Source organism: Phoca vitulina, unplaced genomic scaffold (assembly GCF_004348235.1).
Source record: "Phoca vitulina isolate PV1807 unplaced genomic scaffold, GSC_HSeal_1.0 scaffold36, whole genome shotgun sequence".
Taxonomy (NCBI): Eukaryota; Metazoa; Chordata; class Mammalia; order Carnivora; family Phocidae; genus Phoca; species Phoca vitulina.
Window position 1 is genome coordinate 8532314 of NW_022589739.1, and position 20532 is coordinate 8552845.

General features: G+C 36.9%; 1 protein-coding gene across 2 annotated transcripts in view; it reads left to right on the top strand.

Annotated features, from left to right (window-relative positions):
- Positions 1–154: 154 nt before the first annotated feature.
- The window catches only part of STK33 (serine/threonine kinase 33), a 68270-nt gene continuing 47892 nt past the window's right edge, over positions 155–20532 (top strand). For both annotated transcript variants that reach the window (XM_032427375.1, XM_032427376.1), the window contains exons 1-7: positions 155–379; positions 1717–1830; positions 5609–5722; positions 7955–8059; positions 12612–12750; positions 15040–15128; positions 16996–17080. In XM_032427375.1, coding sequence (XP_032283266.1) covers positions 155–379; positions 1717–1830; positions 5609–5722; positions 7955–8059; positions 12612–12750; positions 15040–15128; positions 16996–17080 — 871 coding nt within the window. The remainder of the gene's footprint in view (positions 380–1716; positions 1831–5608; positions 5723–7954; positions 8060–12611; positions 12751–15039; positions 15129–16995; positions 17081–20532) is intronic.

Sequence of the window (20532 nt, forward strand, 5' to 3'; positions counted from 1 at the left end):
TGTGAATGTAAGTGTAGTGCATCATTCCTCTAAGGACCTCGCCAACTGGAAGTTACAGTTTTCACCATCGGCGTACCTTGTCCCTTTTGGTCTGATTCTTTTCCTCGAAGAGTAGAAACTTCTTTCAAGTTGCTTTTTTTGCAGAGTTAAGCAAATGGCCAATAGTGGCTTTGGTAAAAAATCCACAAAATGTTCCAACTGTTCATCTACTTCTAAGAAAGGTGCATTTATTGTATGTGCCTGTAAAACAAGGCTTTCTCCAATTTCTGTGGTGGAAATGTCCCAAGCATCAAGCATTGGCAGCTCAGAATTTATGGTTTCACCGGAGAGGAAAAAAGAAAACCAAACCAGCATAGATAGTTCCTCTGGGAAAGATATGGTAAATATTGAAGATTCTCTATCCCAACATAAGTTGGAATCCCATTTCCTAATCCCATCCTCAGATTCATCGGTATCCCTTGGGCCCTTGTCAGCTAATTCATTGCCTTCTTAACTATTAAAAGAACATTCTATCTTATGTAAGAGGTGAACAAAATTGGTTAATAATTTCTTTTATGATATTTCCATCCACTGCCAAATTAGTTATTTGCCAGGATCATGAATAATTTGGAATGTTATTCCAGCTTCTTTATTTTATTTTATTTTATTTTTTTAAAGATTTTATTTATTTATTTGACAGAGAGAGACACAGCAAGAGAGGGAACACAAGCAGGGGGAGACGGAGAGGGAGAAGCAGGCTTCCCGCTGAGCAGGGAGCCCGATGTGGGGCTCGATCCCAGGACCCTGGGATCATGACCTGAGCCGAAGGCAGACGCTTAACGACTGAGCCACCCAGGCGCCCCTTAGCTTCTTTATTTTTTAATGGTATATACAGAAATGAATTGGTTTTCAAGTTGGATTAAATCTGAATTTTGGGGCATTTTCTTCAACTGATGCAGAATGGGATTTATGGTTGTAGTTAAATATAGGGTGGTTATTATTTAAGACAATTCCTGGTTTTTGGATGGGATAGCCAATATACTTTGCAAAACCAATTTACATTAATTACAACCTATGACTACCTGGTCGGACTGGTTTGGGTGTATTCTACCTTTATAGAGAAGAGGCAAGTGTGGAAGATTGTAGTTGATACAGCACAACTTTGGAGACAGAGAGCAGTAAGTTTAAGAAAAGTTGGGTTCCCAGTCCTCAGAGTTGCACCTTTTTCAAATTTTCACCTTAAACTGTTATTTTTTATTTGTATTATAGTATAGTTATTGCCATATAGACATCTCTGAGTGTCTTGTTACTATATTGTTTTCATTCAAAGGATATTTTGTGAATGTTTGGTCAATAATTTTTTATATATAACCTACTGGGGATGACTGTTATGTTTTGAAACAAGGGTGATTGAGAAAGCTCTGAAGTTGCCTTCTCTTGTGATTTTAAAGAATCAATAGGTAAGTTCTATTAGATTTGTGATGCAGGTTATCATGCGAACTTGCCTGGATTCAGGGGATTAGATTGAATGGCTGGTTTCTTGTGGTCCCTTTTAGCATAATGAGCCAATGAATCATATAGGGCTTAGAATTTGGAAAAGACAGTAAATATCATGGCACACATTAAAGATTTGTCAGATTATTGAAATTAGAGTTCTTATTTTGTCAAGATACAAGCACATTGTATTTGTACTGCAAGTATATTACATCTTAATTTTTTTATTCCTTTTGGTGTAAGCCCTCAAAAACCTCAAATGTGGAGAGAAAAACATCTCAGCAACAGTGGAGTCGGGGCAACATTACAGAAGGAAAGGTTCCTCACATAAGGATGGACAATGGAGCTGCTATTCAGGTAATAGAAAGCAAAGTGAAACTGCTAGGAACATCTAAGTCAATGGTTAATGGCAAAAATGATTTAAAAATTAGTCTCTAAGGAAGGGAAGAAAAGAAGAAATTTATGGGTTTCAAGTATGTCAAAGTCTTTACAAAAGAAAATGCAGACTAATTATTTTTTCTGTTTATAGAGGACCAAACAGACTTTAATTAAAGCAGAGGGCATTTTTATTAGCAAAATGAGAACATTTTGGTCTTTAGGTCCTGGCCATTGCTGAGAGCAATCTTGGAGTCTTTGTGTAGACTTCTTCAAGACAGATGACTTGAGATGGTTTGGCTTTTCATTTCTTTGATGACTGGTAGTGAGGCCAGAATTTCCCTCGTGGACCCCTCCATTTTTGATTGGATGGATACCAATATGGTACCAATTGATCTTCCAAGGACTCTAATTATTATGGATTGAGTGTTATTACCCTTTTAGAAATTAAAATGTGTTCCTTTAACATCAGATTAAAAGAACCACAACAAGAACAACTACAAGAAGAAAATTGCATTCATGTTAAATAACTTTAAAAAGTTGCTTCAAGAGATATTTGACAATTTACTTGAAGGGATCAGAAAAACTTCCTGAGTAATTCTAACTTTTTATAACTTTAAATAAAACGCTGGATTTTTTTTTTAATCCACAAATTTACTGAGTTTTAAATTTAGCAGTAGAGCTTTTATAAAAATAAAATGTACTCAGCGTAAAATAGTAGGAAAATATAGATAGAAAAATGAAAAAAAAAATCATGAGCCAGATAGAACCAATTTTAACATTTATTACTTTTATTTTTTCTGTGCATGTATGTTATTCTATTTTTTCTTTTCAGTTTTTTTTCTGTTTTAAATTATGAAATATTTCAAATATATACAGATTTTTAAGAAATAACCTTAACTAGCATAATTGAAGTTTTTCTCCTCCCATTAAATGGACAGGCTCATTGTAAAGTTTTTAAACATTTCAGAAGAGTATAAAAAAGGAAGTTATAGTCATCCAAAATTCTACTATCCAGAGATAACTACTCTTAATATTTAGATGAGCATCTTTCCACATACCAGTGTCAGCACCCTCACATGCACACATTTTCATAATGGGATCATATCATATGTGCTTTCACACTCTACACTATATCATGGACTTCTATATCAATAAAAATAGATCTGCATTACCATTTTTATAGCATCCTCTTAAAATTATTACAAATAAGAAGTCATTTCCTCCTTATTTTCACCACGATGTAATGATGTCAAAGCAGTTAGTTGAAGAAAAAGATTAGTTTATAAAACTAGTTGGGCAGTTGGGCTATTTCTATATCCATTCCTCATTTAAAAAATCCTATATAAATGGTATTAAAATACTGTGTCCAAGTTGTGGTTCTGTATGTTTAAAGAGCAAATGGGAGTTTAGTTTTTAAAGGTCAAGAAAAATTGGGGAGATGGTTATAAAGTTTAGATCATTTTGTTCTGTGGAAAACAAAACGGATAAATGATGATTAAAATTAGGATTTTACTCATTTTTCATAATATGTTGTTGGGAGTTGGATATAAATATGATAAAAAATAAAGTGTTTTGTCTTCTTTTAGTCATCTTAGTTTTCTGACTTTGATTCTCACTATTAAGTGGCAATAGGAAGAAGGAGGAACCAAAGTAATTATAAATCATTGAAAGTAGTGCTTTGGGGACCATCCCTTGGGCAGGATGTACCCTGTGTGAGTCTAGGAGTTGGCATTCACAACACTCAAGACCATTAATCTAAAGCTCTTCCTCCAGGATTCAACTCCACATAGCCAGTCTGTCACTTCTCTTGCAGGTGTGTATATGTAGAGGGTTCCTGATTGGCTGGCTTGCTGACTGGATTTATTGATTGATTCATTCATTTACCAGTTCACTCATTCATTCCATATTTGCACTGTTCCTTTGGAATGCCTTCCTTGCTTTGCTTGGATTATAGAAAAAAAGTTCTCAATTATTTGCCTTTGTTCCCTCACATGCCGATCTCAGAAGCTACCTCTTTTGTGATGTTTTCACCTATTTTCCCAGCATTTTAGCTGTGGTCTCTGGCCCCAATGTTGTTTTGGAATTTTTTTTAACTTAAGACTTTATGACTTAAGTGATAATCTTGTCTCTTGAGCAGATTACAAATTCTGAGAAAATAGGAGTTGTGTTTTATCCATTTTTGTACAAAATATATATCACAAGGAACTATCTAAGGAAATTCTAAGATGTTGAAGCTGAATATTTCTTCCTTCCTTCCTTCCTTCTTTTCTTCCTTCCTTCCACTTTCCCCTCTATGTGCCAAGCATGAATATTTTACCTACAAAGTTTCAGGGTAAGCTTTTTAAAGGAATCAAAAGGAAAAGCTTCTTAAGAAATTTCTAGACCATCTTGGGAGAAAAACATGAACCAAAGTGTTTGTAAGAAGGAAAGTAATAATAGTGTTTGAGGACCAATGCATACGTGCTGAGGGAAGTCAAGATAATGGAACAATTACCATGGTGCAGAGTCAGTCAGGGAATCCCTTCATGAAGCCGGTGAGTAATTAGTTGGGCATTGAATCTTTTCTTATGAAAGTAAGACAAGAATGTAAGCGGCAGCAAAAGGTATGAAGACTAGCAGCTAATTTATCTGTTGTGTGGTAAAGGTGAAAGTGGTTGCTGAGAGAGAGTTGCATCTCCAGGAAAGGCTTTGGCTGCTAACCCAGCAGAGGCTGCACCTAGTGGCATTCCTTCAGCTCTTCTGTCCTGTTCTAATCCCCAGGCATGACGTGTCCAGAAACCCTGCTCTTATTAATGCTCTGATATTGATTTGGATCAAGGAGACTAACCCCCCCAGCCCAACCAAATTCACAGGAAATCGAAGTATAAATGTGTTACTTGTTTGTTATTTTACAGTGTGAACCAGGGTGCTAGTGTTGGAAAAAACAGTGCATTCTTTTTTTTTTTTTTTTTTTAATAATATTAACTTTTATTGAGTGCTTATTATGTCAGGCACTATGCTTTTTTAAAAAAGTTGAAATGTAGTTGACATACAATGTTATATTAGTTCCAGTTGTACAACTTAGTGATTTGACAATTCTGCTCATTTCACTATGCTCATCATGATAAGTATAGTTACCATCAGAAGTTAAATAATAAGTGGAAGGATTCTTGGTCTGGATAGTGTTACTAAGGATGGTTTTTATTTTCTTCCCAGTGCTGACTTATATTAAAATTTCTGTCAGATACTGCTTTTTCTAAAACAAAAGGAATAAAACAATAGAAGCAATTTTTGATAGAAAAAATGAAGATTAAGTGTTACTTGGTAAACAGAAAAGCAGGAAGTATTCAATGGTTAATATGTGTTGATTTTACAGTATAGCTCTCAGAATTTGGGGATAATTTCTTTGGTGAATGTATTTTATACACATAAACACACAGATATGTGTGCATTAATATTTCATTCCTCCTTTTTCTTATGAAGACATTTCCTTAATATTGTAGTTTGTTTTTGTACTTTTGAGGTTTTCCATATTTCTCCATTAGGATTTTTATGGTTTTCCTCCAAAGGACATTTAATGAAATTTGTCAAAACTTATTTTTGGTTAATTAAGATGTTTTTATTAATATTGAAGCAAAGATGTGGTATCTTCTACTTGATTGTACCCTGGAGCAGAAACCCCCTTCCCTTGGGTGGATATCTGTCAGTATTATGTGTTCATTTTTAATACCTGATGAATGGCAGAGAGAGACAAAGGAGCTCTTATTTTTTTATCCAGGAATTCTATACCTTTGGAAAAATATTGGGACAAGGGAGTTTTGGAATGGTCATTGAAGCCACAGACAAGGAAACAGAAACTAAGTGGGCAATTAAAAAAGTAAACAAAGACAAGGTAAGACTTCTTAGCAGCACCACACTGAGGACACAGAGCCAGGGCTGGCGGTGGGGGGTGAGGGGGGTGGGGGGATGGGCAGTATGGTGTCCACACTGATAACACAGCTGACCCTGAGGGCAGGGCCGGGGCTGTTGCCTTGGGGAAGTGTGGTCCTTGCCCTGGCCTTCTGGGAAGGGACCAGTTCTTGAAGTCAAGTAGACAAGCGCTATCTGGGAAAAGCAAATGAAGCATCAACTAACATAACCAATATAACCAAGTAAGGGTAAAGTTTTCCAGAGTGAGTTGAAAGTTAGGGCTGATTCTAGGTCTGTAGTTGTAGGGCTGGGGGCTAGAGATTGCTTAGCTAGGTTAAGTCTTGGCACTGTCTCCTGATGCAGGTGCTTCTGAACGACTTTTCTCCTTATCCTTTCTTCTCCTTTGATTCCGTTTCCTCCTGTGATTATTTATCCCACCTGCTCTGATTTCTCCTGGAGTGGACAATGACTGGGCTTCTCTTTAAGGGAGATTCTCGTTTACATCTTGATCATTTCATTAACTTTAAAAAAAAAAAACTTCTGTGCCTGGAAAAAACAGAAGACAAAATACAGTGTTTTTTTCTTAGGCTTGTGATGATAAATATTACATTTACAAAATGAAATAGTAAGTTTTATGTATTCTTTAAAACAAACTATAGTAAATTACATACCATTTCTTCCTAAAGTTTAATAAGGTAACATATACGTCTTAATAAAGGGAGATCTAGAGCCTTACTAGAAATCTTTAGAATTCTAGAATCATGGTGCTACATGGCATGTTCTTTCCTTTGCCCCTTTGGTGTCAGGTAGGGTTAGGGGCTAGGTTTTAGGTTTACACAGCCAGGTACCTGCTTGCAACTTTAGGAATTCATCATCTTGCACACACATATTGATGATAAGCATTTACAAACACCAGTAAAGTCAAATAAATTTATATAGTCAATATATGAATTGGATAATATATTACTTCATTATATGCAGGTCAAGCCATTTGGGAAGGGAGGTAGGAACAGAATTGAGACTGATATTAGGAGAAATTGTGGTAACTTTCCACATCTAGTCTAGATAAGAATTCACACCTCACAGTTACTTTTTCCCTTGACCTTCTAGGATAACCTTAAAATGTGACTTTCATCCTCCTTGGGCAGGGTATAGTGGGCAGGTGGTTTCCTACTCATTCCTGAGATAGTAACGTAGAAGGATAGAGGTCATTGGAAGCAGGGATGGCCCTAGGTAAAATGTTAACTAGGTAAAGTTTGCCCTGTGATCCATTCCTTTCCAGTCCTTTAGGAACTATTATGTATTCTCCAAACTTGCTGGGGGCATGGGGAGGGGAGAGGAGGGATAAGACCTCTGTAATCCCTTTCTGGGATATTTTTATGTGGATGAGGGCAATGCTTTTCTTCAGATAAGGATGTTAATTTAGATATCAATGGGGTGACGATTGGGGTGGTGGTAGTGGTGCTGAGGGTAGAAAAAGCCCTTCCAGAATTTCTTAGATGACTTTGTAGAAAATTAGTTGCACCCTGATTTGTGCTCCCTGGGGTGTGCCTGCCTTTATCTTTTGCCATCAGGTATGGTTAAGGGGTACATGTAAGGAGATAAAGCAGGAGTTAGACTGATCTGAAGGCAAGATATTTCTCTCTCTCTCTCTCAGGTAATTTTGAAGCTAAGGGTATCAGGAAGTGATAATTGCAGGGCTAGGTGTAGAATCTCACTGCCTATTATTTCTTTTATATATAAATATATATACTTTATATGTAAGTATATATAAATACAATCAAAATAAAACAATAACAAAGCAGAAGAAAAACATTTTGTTTTTATCTTCTCCAAATGATGTCCCTGGAAGGTAGATATTGGTTTTATTATGCTAACATCAAAGGATGAACATGATTTTGAAGGAAATACTGAAAGGCATATTCAAAATTGGAATAATCTGTCAGGGGGACAGAGCCCATGTTGTAGTTAATTTATAGAAACAGTCCAAGAAACAGATGTGGCTTGAGGCCAAATTATATGTAACTTAAAATTGGACAAAGGAAAGAAGGACCATAATTTAATCTTATCATGGAAATAAATTGCATGTTATCTTTTGAAAAAGGAACTTCTCCAAAAAATGTAGGGAAAAAATGTAAAAATAACAGGAACTTTTATATTGAGGTATGTAGGAGTGACATTCATATGTGAAATCTATGCGTCCTCATTATGAAAGGCTGGAAGCTCTGCTGTGAAGTTACTCGAACGGGAGGTGAACATCCTAAAAAGTGTGAAACATGAACACATCATACATCTGGAACAAGTGTTTGAGACGCCTAAGGTAAGGCTTGATCAGGTGATGCATTTCAAAGTGGTTATTATCACAAACGAACATCGTTGCCTTCTGAAGTCACCCCTGTAGGGCACGGTTGCTCAAGTCCTTGGCATGTGTCTGTCACTGGAGATTGATGAGGGCATTCTGGAGGGCTTTTATTATTGATTATGTAATTAGGTGTCTGATGATTAGATTGATGTCTTTGGTGATATTTCTGGGTGGCTTGTTGCAAACAAATGCTTAGAATTGAAACAACTTCATGCACAACCAGATAGTGATTAGAGCTTCCTTAGAGATGGCTTTCCTTTTGCTTTGGTCTTTGGTTTCTCCATTAGGGTCTTCTGGAATATCGTCATCATTTTGCAAGGTTAGCTTTCCAATAAAGTTGGCATGGTTATATTTGGCACTGTGCAGAAGGTATTTTATCATCTGTGTTTTACCAATGCGTTTAATTGTCCTTCTTCCCTAGAAGTTATCATTCTTTTTACATGCCTGTAATTTTCATTTTCAGTTGTTGTGAAGCCTGGGTTATTTGCCATTCTGCCTCCGGATTGTTTGGTGCCGGTGGGTTTGGGTGTTTCTCTGCTTGGAGGCCGTATAATATGTGGTTAGGCATGTGGACTCTGGCGTCAGATTGCCTGTGCATTTGAATCCTGGCTCTACCACTTATTAGCCATGAGATTATGATGTTACTCAACCTCTCTATACTTCAGTTTCCTCATCTAAAAAATGGGTTTAATATTAGTATCAACCTCATTTGGTTGTTGAAGGATTAAATGGAAAAATGGGTATAAAGATCTGTCTCTTTAATTGTTAGCTATTCTTCTTTGTTTCCTTTGTCAGTCTCTAAGGTAGAAATAATCGGTTTGATTCATTAGGAGTGCTTAATAACTATGAAAGACCAGTTAACCTTCATGGGAGCAGTGTATGGCAATGGTGCTGAAGTCTACTCAGTTCAGTCTTAGAGTTATTATTTTTTTAATCCCCAAATCTTCTTAGAATAGTGTTGCTCTTTATCCTCAGTTTTAAGCAACTTGATTTCATATACCTTGCTATAGTTTTCCTCATGTTTCTTATGCTTGGGGTTCATGGAGCCTCTTGGATCTGTGAGTTTATGGCTTTTCTCAAATTTAGAAAATCTTTGGCCATTATTTGTTCAAATACTTTCTCTGCCTTCTCCCACTGTGGGGACTCCCAAGTACCCGTGTTAGACTGCTTGGTATTGTCCACAGCTTGCTGATGCTCTATTCATTTTTATCAATATTTTTTCTCTCTTTGTTTCATTTAACAGAGTTTTCATCGCAATGTCTTCAGATTCAGTCATCTCTTTTCCTGTAACATCATGTGTGCTGTTTCTCTTTTCCAACAGAAATTTGATTTGATTCTTTTGTGTATCTTCCACCTTTTTATTCAACATGCTCAGTATTTACTCCTCCTTATTAAATATAGTTATAATAGCTTTTAATGTTCTTTTCTACTAATTTATCATGTGTGTCATTTCTAGGTCAAGTTCGATTGATTTTTTTTGTCCATTATGGGTTATATTTTCCTTCTTTTTTATATGCTTGTTAGGTTTTGATTGGACACTAGATATTTTTATATTCTTATAACTACTCTTAAGCTTTATTGTAGGACATAGTTATTTGGAAACAGTCTAATACTTCTGAAGCTTGCTTTAAGCCAGAGCAACCTTTGATCTAGGGCTATTTTTTTCTTACTAAAGAAGTAGGACCGGGCGCCTGGGTGGCTCAGTTGGTTAAGCGACTGCCTTCGGCTCAGGTCATGATCCTGGAGTCCCTGGATCGAGTCCCGCATCGGGCTCCCTGCTCGGCAGGGAGTCTGCTTCTCCCTCTGACCCTCCCCCTCTTATGTGCTTGCTCTCTCTCATTCTGTCTCTCTCAAATAAATAAATAAAAAATCTTTAAAAAAAAAAAAAAAAAAAAGAAGTAGGACCCTTTGAGAGTACTCTACCTGATGTCCTGTGAATTATGAGATTTTCCACTCTGGCTAATGGGAATACAAGCTCTTTCTGGCCATGTGTATATTCCAGTGATTATTCTCTCTGTTCCTCTTGCATGGTTCCTTATCCAGCTTTGGGTAGTTCCCTCATACACATGAACTGAGCAGTACTCTGCTGAAGACTTGAAGGGCAGCCTCTGCAAATCTCTGGAGCTTTCTCTACGTACAGCTTTCTCCTTTTTGATACTCTGTCTTGTGAACTTAAGTTGTCTTGGCCTTTCTGGACTCCCAGCCCCCTTTCCTCAATTCATGGAGACTGCGGGGCTCTCTTTGTATTCCTTCTCACTGCCCCATGGCCTGGAAACTCTCTCTGGACAGTAAGCTGGAATGATCATGGGGCTTGCTCCGTGTGTGTCCTGTCTTTCAGGAATCATCGCCCTTTGTTGCCTGATGTCTAATGTCTGAAAATTGTTGTTTTATAGGTTTTGTCCATTTCTTAAGTTGTTTCAGGAGGGAGGGTCAGTCTGTTACTCCATCTTGGCACAAGTGGGAGTCCAAATCTAGAATAGTTTGAAGGCAAAGGAAATCATCATCTGCGACTGGTTTGCTGGTTTATTTATTTTAATGCACTGCTGGCCCTTGATTCACCAGATCAGATCTGCCTCCTCCCAACACTAACTCACACAAATGCCTAGAACTTCTACTGAAGCTATCTTAAAGATGAATGGAAATTGTTACTTGATTAGGTAGGCCGTGGTATTAGTACTATCATCTAGTCAGAGTTTGTTATGGTTTCTTGTGAGTCTAACTGTTCTGATCTATGCAATTATTTCTAATAATTATAAAAAGACTTCTAAAAAATTTTATTGATATAACTTTTATCAACTTACATATTTAAAATTAACATCAATTTATATTGTAAGCACTGCTAAAGTCACTTTTCTTTCCAAATAGTTCACTTACCATTTTATGTACCCATGATCCCTACAGTGCTACCAGTGGAAAAAATATGGCACAGTTCAAAAGCTTATTTATGTGTTAGACTTTGCACAATTCTTTAGTGACTTTTGAAATTCCAAAGCATCCTGAGGCTTAGTGAACCAGAATTTTGACTGTTAGAAGAAGGGGTGTTAATCTTCTGTTCCTGTTTTCGTGCTTGCTGATTGAACACAGAAGTTGCATTAATAGTGGCGATAGAATAGAATCAGACCCCAAAATCTTAAAAAACATTTACTAAAATTTAGCAGCAGAGGATGGAATGGAGACATGGAAGGTAGTCTATGAAAGGTATGAAATAGGTATGAAAAAGGCTTGTATTTTAGTTGACTGTGAATCTTTTTGACTCAAGAAATGACTTGACTTTGGGAAAACCTAAAGTGATCTTAATGTACATCAACAGAAACAGCAGATATGGAAGAGACATTTCATCCGTGGCTTTTTCCCATATATACCTAATTAGTTACTAAGTCCCACTGTTTCTTCCCCTTAGGCATTTTTCACGTATTTTTTTTCTTCCCCTTCTTGTGTACATCCTGTACCTCAAATATCTACCCTCCATAAGTAGAGGTCAGCGTACTATAGCGTGCGAGCCGAATCTGGCATGCTGCCTGTGTTTTTATGGCCCACAAGCTAAGTTTTTTAGATTTTTAAATGACTGAAAAAAAATTTTAAAGTAATATTTGATGACACGTGAAATGTATATGGAACTAAAATTTCAGAGTACATATATACAGTTCTGTTGTATTGTTTATAGGTGCTGTTACGCTGTAACAGCAGAGCTGAGTAGTTGCGAAAGAGATTGTATGACCTGCGAAGGCAAAAATATTTACCATCTGGATCTGGCCTTTGGAGAAAAAGTTCACCGAGCCCTGCTGCCCATTACTGTTGGAGTGTTCATTTAGAAATGCAAAATTGATCATAGCACACACCTTTCTCCCTGCTCCAGACACCAGCTTAAAAAACTTCAGTGGCTCCTTACTGCATATGGGGAAAAAATCCAAACTCCTCTGCATGACATCCAAGAGTCTTTACAACCTGGCACCAACCTGTTTTTTTCCGGCCTCACCCCTCCCCGCTCCACTCTTCTCTGCCCCACCAAACTCCTAATGCTGTTAACACGGAGATATTCATTATTCTTTCAACAGCCAGTGCTGTGTCAGTCTTTGGAATCTTTGCGAATACTATGCGTTAAGCCCGTTCTTACCCACATCCTCTACCCATAAATCCCGATTCAGTTTATCCAGACCTGCCTTTAATATCACCTCCTCAGGGAGCAGACTTTAAGCAGAGGCTTCTTTCCTTGGTAACCTCATGCCGTTTTGGCTATACCCCTTCTGTTGGCACTCGCCACACGATACTGTATTTATAACTCTGCTGTGAGCTCCTTGAGGGTAAGAACTATGCCTTATACCTCCTTGTTCTCTAGTATCCTGCACAGTATCTTGTACATGATAGGAAATAAATAATTTTGAATAAGTACATTGATGATTTAGGTTGGGATCATATTTCTATGATACATGTGCAATATATAATATTTTTAAAATCCTCAACTATATAATTTGCTCTCTCTCTCTCTCTCTTTATAAATCTATAATGTCAGAAAATGTACCTGGTGATGGAGCTTTGTGAGGATGGAGAACTCAAAGAAATTCTGGATAGGAAAGGGCATTTCTCTGAGAATGAGACAAGGTGGATTATTCAAAGTCTCGCATCAGCTATAGCCTATCTTCACAATAAGGGTAAGAAGAGAGTCATCCAGCTCATTGACTCCATGAATGCAGATGGTGCTTTTGTTTAAGGGTGATTGCATTCAGGGTTCAGAGTCACAGAAGTGATCCCTACTAAAATAGAAGATTTCATCTGAAAATTTTTCTGAATTTTTTCTTTTTAAGACTTTAATTAAATATAATAAGTATATTTTAATTAGAAACAAGGCAGGTATACAATTGCATTGTACACAGAGAAGGATGAATATTTCTATTCAACAGTTTGAAAAGCAGCTAATCTTGTCAAATCAAAAGTAGGCTAAGTCAATAATAAAAGTGAAATTTCAAAACACTTATATTGTATGGAAGTGTTGAATCACTAGATTGTACACCTGAGACTAATATTATAATGTATATTGACTGATTGGAATTTAAATAAAACTAAAAAAAAATCTATATATTCTAGGCATTTTTTTTTTTTAGAGTTAATTTTTAGAGCAGTTTTAGATTTGCAGCAAAATTGAGCAGCCATTACAGAGATATTCCATATACCCTTGCCCGTACACACACAGCTTCTGCCTGTTATCAACATCCCCACCAGAAGGTACATGTGTTACAAGCCATGAGCCTACACTGACACATTGTTATCACCCAAAGTCCATAGTTCACATTAGGGTTCACTCTTGGTGGTGTATATTCTGTGGGTTTTGACAAATGGATAGTGACTTGTATCTACCATTATGGTATCATACAGAATAGTTTCACTACCTTAAAAGCCACATTTAGAAATTATTCTAATTTCTTCACTGTTTTTGGTTGTTATTGCTGCTGCTTTTCCTCAGGCTCGTTTTTTTCCTTCAAGGTTAGTTTATCTTACATGTGACTTTAGCACCTTCTCATTTTACACATGAGGAAAAGTTGGTTCCAGAGAGGTGAAATGACAAGGTGAGGTGTGGCAGAGCTGGACTAGAACCCAGCGGCCATCCCACAGACATTTCCTGAGCCCCGCCTGCATGTGGTCTGTGCTAGAATTAGAAAGATACAAAGACAAGGCCCCCACACCTCAAGGAATTCAGGCTGGTGGGAGATGGAGGATAGAAAGCAAACTAATTCAGTGTGATAATTTCTCTAATGGAGAGTCATATAAAGCACAAGGAACATTAGGAGCATCAGTGCCTTGTTTGATTTGGAAAGTCAGGGAGGGATTCACAGAGGAAAACAGAATTTGGGCTGAGGAATACAGTCTCAGACAAAAAAGAAGGGAGGGCCTTCCAGGCAGGGGCAGCAATTTTTGCAAAGACAGGAAACCCAGGGCCTCCTATGATGCTAATGTCAATTCTCCCACATTAAGCTATAAATTCAGTATAATGCAAACCAAAATTTCAGCAGGATTTTTTCGTGGAACTTGTTAGAAATATTCTGAAGTGGGCGAGAATAGCAAAGAAAACAATGAAAAAGAAGAACAATGGAGGCAGACGGGAGACTTGCTGTGCTGTACTTATGTAAGAAGAGGTCAGCAGCACACATTCCACAAACACATTCTGGGAGCTGTGTTAGGGAACTGTAAATGGTTGGATAGGGTCGCCAGTCCAGGGCTCTTCAGCTGCATTTTTCCAGCAGCGATACATGTAACTTTTTTCGTGGAGGGAAATGATTGCTATGGATATGAACTGAGTTAGTTATTTGCAACAGAAGTGCTTGGTGCATGATTATTTGCATGCGCATAAAAATCCTACCTGATGTCTGACATGTTCAACTGGAGATTTTGTGTCTCAGGGTTTCCATTTGTTTGTTTTCATTTTAACATATAAAGACTAGGAAAGTATGTGCTCATGTTATAGAAAAATATATTGAAATAAGTGTAGTGTGTATCCACATAGTCAAGTTGCAGGATGTTAAATGTGTAGATTGACAACATACGCATGGAAATAAGTAAGTAATTCTCTATTTGAAGACCTAAGGATATAGGAAACCTTACTGGGTTTGTAACTACTTTTGTCTCCCTCTGCCTGGAATGCTTGACCTTGGGCAGGATCCACCTGCCCACTCACCAGGCCACTGGTCACAAAGAGAAGCCTCCAGGGCAGCAGGGGGATGGGGAAAGAGGAGGGAGTCAAAGAAAATGCCTCCTTAAGGATAAACCTGTGAAGAAAAGGGATTGGAATATAAGGGAAGGAACAGGGCAGAATTATGCTTGACCCTCCTTGAAGTTTTTAACAGTGGGACATTAATTTGTCAAATATATTTATCTGTTCTATTTGTGTCCCCTCTATTTTTCCATTTTTCACTATTCATTTGATTTGTTGTTTATTTTCTTGGTAGATATAGTACATAGAGATCTAAAACTGGAAAACATAATGGTTAAAAGCAGCTTTATTGATGATAACAATGAAATGAACTTAAACATAAAGGTAAGGTATTAGAAATCATGGTAAATATTTGCCTATAAACAATTTGATAGCAAAGTAGCAAAGTACGTCCTCTTTTTAGATACATTTTGGAAGCTTTTGAGCAGCAAAATAAGTGGCTTGTGCTAGAAAAAAAATAAAATTTTACAAAAGAGGTTGTAACTGACAAGAATAATTTTACAAGTTAAATGGTGCTATTGAATCTTTTTTAAAGTACATATTCATTTGGATAGTTCTAAATCATTAGTTAATAGCAAGCAAACAGATGCTCTGAATTCTAATTAATTTCAAAATTATGCCTGGTAATTTGATGTAAATGTGTTACAGATTTAGAAAAAAAACACACCTTGGCTGTGCCTTTGATATTAAATTAATGCTAAAGTCTGTATTTCTCATTGAAAATTTTCCTGGGTATTAATATTTATGTCCTAAGCACAATTAATGTGCCAAGTGTTTATTCTTCAAGATTTTATTCAAATTAAGTGTTCCTTAATGTCAAATAAATGATAGGATACATTATTTATTACTTAGCACTTTAATAGCGGCTGCTTTCAAAATATATGAATGTGTTAATTTAGGAATAAAATGTTGTCTGTGAATAACTCACTCTGTTGTAGAAGCTAAATCCCTATGTAATATAAGTGGGTTTAACAGCATTGTTGTTTTACCAAAGTAAATAAATATTCTTGAATATTTTCATTTTAAACTCTATGAGGGCAGGAATTATATATGTTTTATTCACTGTTGGTACCTGGAGTAATGCCTGAAAACATAGTATGTGCTCACTTAGTATTTGGTAAATGAAGGAATAATTGCTCTCTAAAGAACTGAATTGATCATGAAACCTTTTATATATTTGATATCTGTGTAGATTTTCTGTGGAGAAGGATACATACTATAATGCTCAAAGTGGGGTAATTGTGAAAACTCCTGGAGAAATTGATTTTTCTATTTAGAAAAATAGTGGTATCACATATTGATAGGAACATTTTCTTATTCCAGAAGGCCCTGGAAACTTTTCATTCAGTGTCTGTGGACCAAGAGCCTATCTTTGGTTGTATGATCAATAAATGTGCCTGTTTTTCTGCTTTCAGCCCAAGGCTGTTCCAACTTGGGAGACAAGACCAAGGGCACATACTGAATATTTAATAACCGAATGTGTACTGGCCCCGATTTGGAACTGAGCAGAAAGAGTGCAGTTGCAGCAGCAGGCCTCCAGCGGATTTGTAGCTCTACGGTTACTTTTTGACCTGTTAATTTGCTTCTTGTAGTTTTTAATAGTGTAGTAATTGTTTTAATTAGTAAACTCTAGAAACACAAAGGAAGTCATAGTAAAGAAAAGATAGTAATTACCAGAGATAGTGTCTTATAAATAATTATAAAAAGGGGCAGTTTCTGTGAATTCTGACAAGGATAATGATTGCATTTATAAAAGTGCTTTAAACTGGAACATAGCTTGAGTGTCAGAAAAAATAGACGATAAACATACTATGGCCAGAATGTATTTTACGATGAAAGAGGTTTTTAAAAATAACTTTTTTATCTGAAAAAGTTAAATGCTTTCTTTCAAAATATAACTTCCTATGTTGAACTGGTAAGTTTAATTAGAAGAAATGAGCAATCAATATCATGGGTGTTTGCTCCAGGTAGGAGAAACCAAGCTTCTCTTTACCACAGATTTGTTTCTTCTTCACAAAGAGGGGTGGATGGGAAGCCAAAGCAAGGTCCTTAGTAGTAAGACAAGGAAAGCCCCTCCATCCACAGGAATCTCTGAATTAAATACAGAGCAATTACAATGTGGTGGAACTCCTGCCTTCAGAATGAGTAAACTCTGGGACAGGAAAATAGGTGACTGGGTTTTTTCTTCCAGGTGACTGATTTTGGCTTAGCAGTGAAGAAGCATGGAAGGAGTGAAGCCATGCTGCAGACCACATGTGGAACTCCTATCTATATGGGTAAGTTAGTAGATTTAAAATGATCTTTCTATATAAAGAGGTAGAACCACTAATGTAAATTAAAACTTGAACGACTTGAAAGAACTCCTAAAACTCAATACCAAAAAAAAAACCGATTAAAAAAATGGGCAGATGACATGAACAGACATTTCTCCAAAGAAGACACATAGATGACCAACAGACACATGAAAAGATGGTCAACATCACTCATCATCAGAGAAATGCAAATCAAAACCACAAGGAGATAACACCTTACTCCTGTCAGAGTGGCTAAAATCAACAACACAAGAAACAACAAATGTTGGCAAGAATGAGGAGAAAAGGAACCCTCGTGCACTGTTGGAGGGAATGTAAATTGGCGCAACCATGATGGAAAACAGTGTGGTGGTTCCTCAAAAAGTTAAAAATAGGAATGCCATATGATACAATAATTCCACTTCTGAGTATTTATCTGAAGAAAATGAAGACACTAATTTGGAAAGATGTGTGTACCTCCATGCTCATTGCAGCATTATTTACAGTAGCCAAGATATGGAAACAACCTAAGTGTCCATCAGTAGAGGAATGGATAAAGAAGATGTGGTATGTATGGTTGTGTGTTATTACTCAGCCTTAAGAAAGAATGAAATCTTGCCTTTTGCAACAACACAGATGGACCTAGAGGGTATTATGCTAAGTTAAATAAACAAGACAGAGAGAAGAAAATACCATATGACTTCACTTAAATGTGGAATCTAAAAAAATAAAACAAATGAACAAACAAAATAAAACAGAAACAGACACTTGTAGATACAGAGAACAAACTGGTCGTTTAGGGGTGGATGGGCAAAATAAGTAAAGGGGATTAAGAGGTATAATCTTCCAATTATAAAATAAATAAGTCATGGGGATGTAAAGTATAGCATAGGGAATATAGTCAATAATATTGTAATAATTTTGTATAGTAACTAGACTTTTCATGGTGATCATTTAGTAATGTACATAAATGTCAAATCACTATGTCATATACCTGAAACTAATATAATGTTGTACGTCAACTACAATTTAAAAAAAGCAAACAGGGGCGCCTGGGTGGCTCAGTCGTTAAGCGTCTGCCTTCGGCTCAGGTCATGATCCCAGGGTCCTGGGATCGAGCCCCGCATCGGGCTCCCTGCTCCACGGGAAGCCTGCTTCTCCCTCTCCCATTTCCCCTGCTTGTATTCCCTCTCTCGCTGTGTCTCTCTCTGTCAAATAAATAAATAAAATCTTTAAAAAAAAAAAAAAAAAAAAGCAAACAGAAAAAAACTCAAGCAATTTGATTTTGCCACAGTTTGACTTACTGGCCCTGATCAAGCTACTTTTTCTTTTCTTAGGTCAAATAATTTCATTGTTTTAGCATTTTTCTCACAGTTTATCTTTAAAGATGGTAGTTTTTATTGGTTTTTTGGACTCTTCTTATAGTTGTTTATATCTCTTAGGTAATCATACCCCAAACTTAATTATTGGTTTTGTTAACTCATGCTGAAATCGTGTGTGTTTTACTTCTTTCCATTTCTTATCCAATTTTATTACCATCAAATGGTACATCCTAAAGCTACTGATTAAATATATTTTGTAAAGCAACCGTTTATGATTTTTCTAAGTGCGACTTTTAACAGCTTTACTGAAGTACAATTTAAATGCCGTAAAAAATGTACTATTCAGTGATTTTTCTAAATTCACAGAGTTGTGCAGCCATCACCACATTTCAGTTTTAGAATAATTCTACCCCATAAGGTTGCCTCATGCCCATTTGTCCTTCATCTCATTCCCATCCCAATCCCCAGGTAACCACGAATCTATATTTACCTTTCCTGTACATTTCATCTAAAGGAAGTCATACCATATGTTGTCTTTTATGTTGGCCTTCTTTCACTTAGTGTAATGTTTTTGAAGTATCTTCCTCTTGTACCTGTAGTCTATCCCTTTATATTTCTGAACAGTTCTCTGTTGTATGGCGATGCCACATTTTGTTTATTGTTTCCAGTTTGGGGCTATTATGGATAATGCTGCTATGAACATTTGTGTACAAATTTTAACATGGACACATTTTCCTTGGGTAGCTACCTAGAAGTGAAGTTGCTGGGTTGTAAATTATGTTTAACTTTTTAAAAAAGATTTTATTTATTTATTAGAGAGCACAAGTTGGGGGAGGGAGAGGCAGAGTGAGAAGCAGGCAGAGGGAGAAGCAGCCTCCCCGTTCAGCAGGGAGCCCGATGCAGGGCTCAATCCCAGGACTCTGAGTCATGACCTGAGTTGAAGGCAGACGCTTAACCGACTGAGCCACCCAGGCACCTGCCCCTTTATGTTTGACTTTTTAAGAAACTGCCAAATGTTTTTTTCAAAGTGGCTGTAGCATTTGACCTTTCTACTAGCAATGTATGAGGGTTCCAGTTTAGTTGTATCCTTGTTGACTCTTTTTTTTTTTTAAAGATTTTATTTATTTGACAGAGAGAGAGAGACACAGCAAAAGAGGGAATACAAGCAGGGGGAGTGGGTACAAGCAGGGGGAGTGGGAGAGGGAGAAACAGGCTTCCCACAGAGCAGGGAGCCCAATGCGGGGCTCGATCCCAGGACCCTGGGATCATGACCTGAGCCGAAGGCAGACGCTTAACAACTGAGCCACCAAGGCACCCCTCCTTGTTGACTTGTGATAATTACCTTTCTTTCTAATTATAGCCACTGTAGAGGGTGTGAAGTAGTAGCTTATTGTGGTTTTTAATTTGGTAATTTAATTTTCCTAATGACCAATGATGTTGAGCATCTTTTCATGCAGTTATTAGTCGTTCATAATCTTCTTTGATGAAATGTCTATTCAAATCTGTACCTATGAGATGATTATATTTTTCTCTTTAAATTTATTAGTGAAGTAATTGCATTAATAGGTTTTGAAAATGTTGAACCATCCTTGCACTTTTCGATTAAACTCCACTTGGCTTAATAAACTGCTTTATTCAGTTTGTCACCACTTTATTTAGGAGCTTTGAGTGTAGCTTTCTTTCTTTTGTGCTGCCCTTGTCTTTTTTGATGTCAGTGTTACTCTAGCCTCATTTAAAAAATAGCATGCTCATGAATCACTTAAGTAACAGAAACTATCTGTTATATTAATAAATTATTAGTTTGATGAAATTTCCCCTTAAAATTTTTTTGGCCCTGGTACCTTTTGGTAGATTAAGTTTCTATTATATTTTCTTTTTTTTTTTTTTTTTTTAAGATTTTATTTATTTATTTGACAGAGAGAGAGACACAGCGAGAGAGGGAACACCAGCAGGGGGAGTGGGAGAGGGAGAAGCAGGCTTCCCACTGAGCAGGGAGCCCGATGTGGGGCTCAATCCCAGGACCCTGGGATCATGACCTGAGCCGAAGGCAGATGCTTAATGGCTGAGCCACCCAGGCGCCCCAAGTTTCTATTATATTTTCAATTTATACTGGGT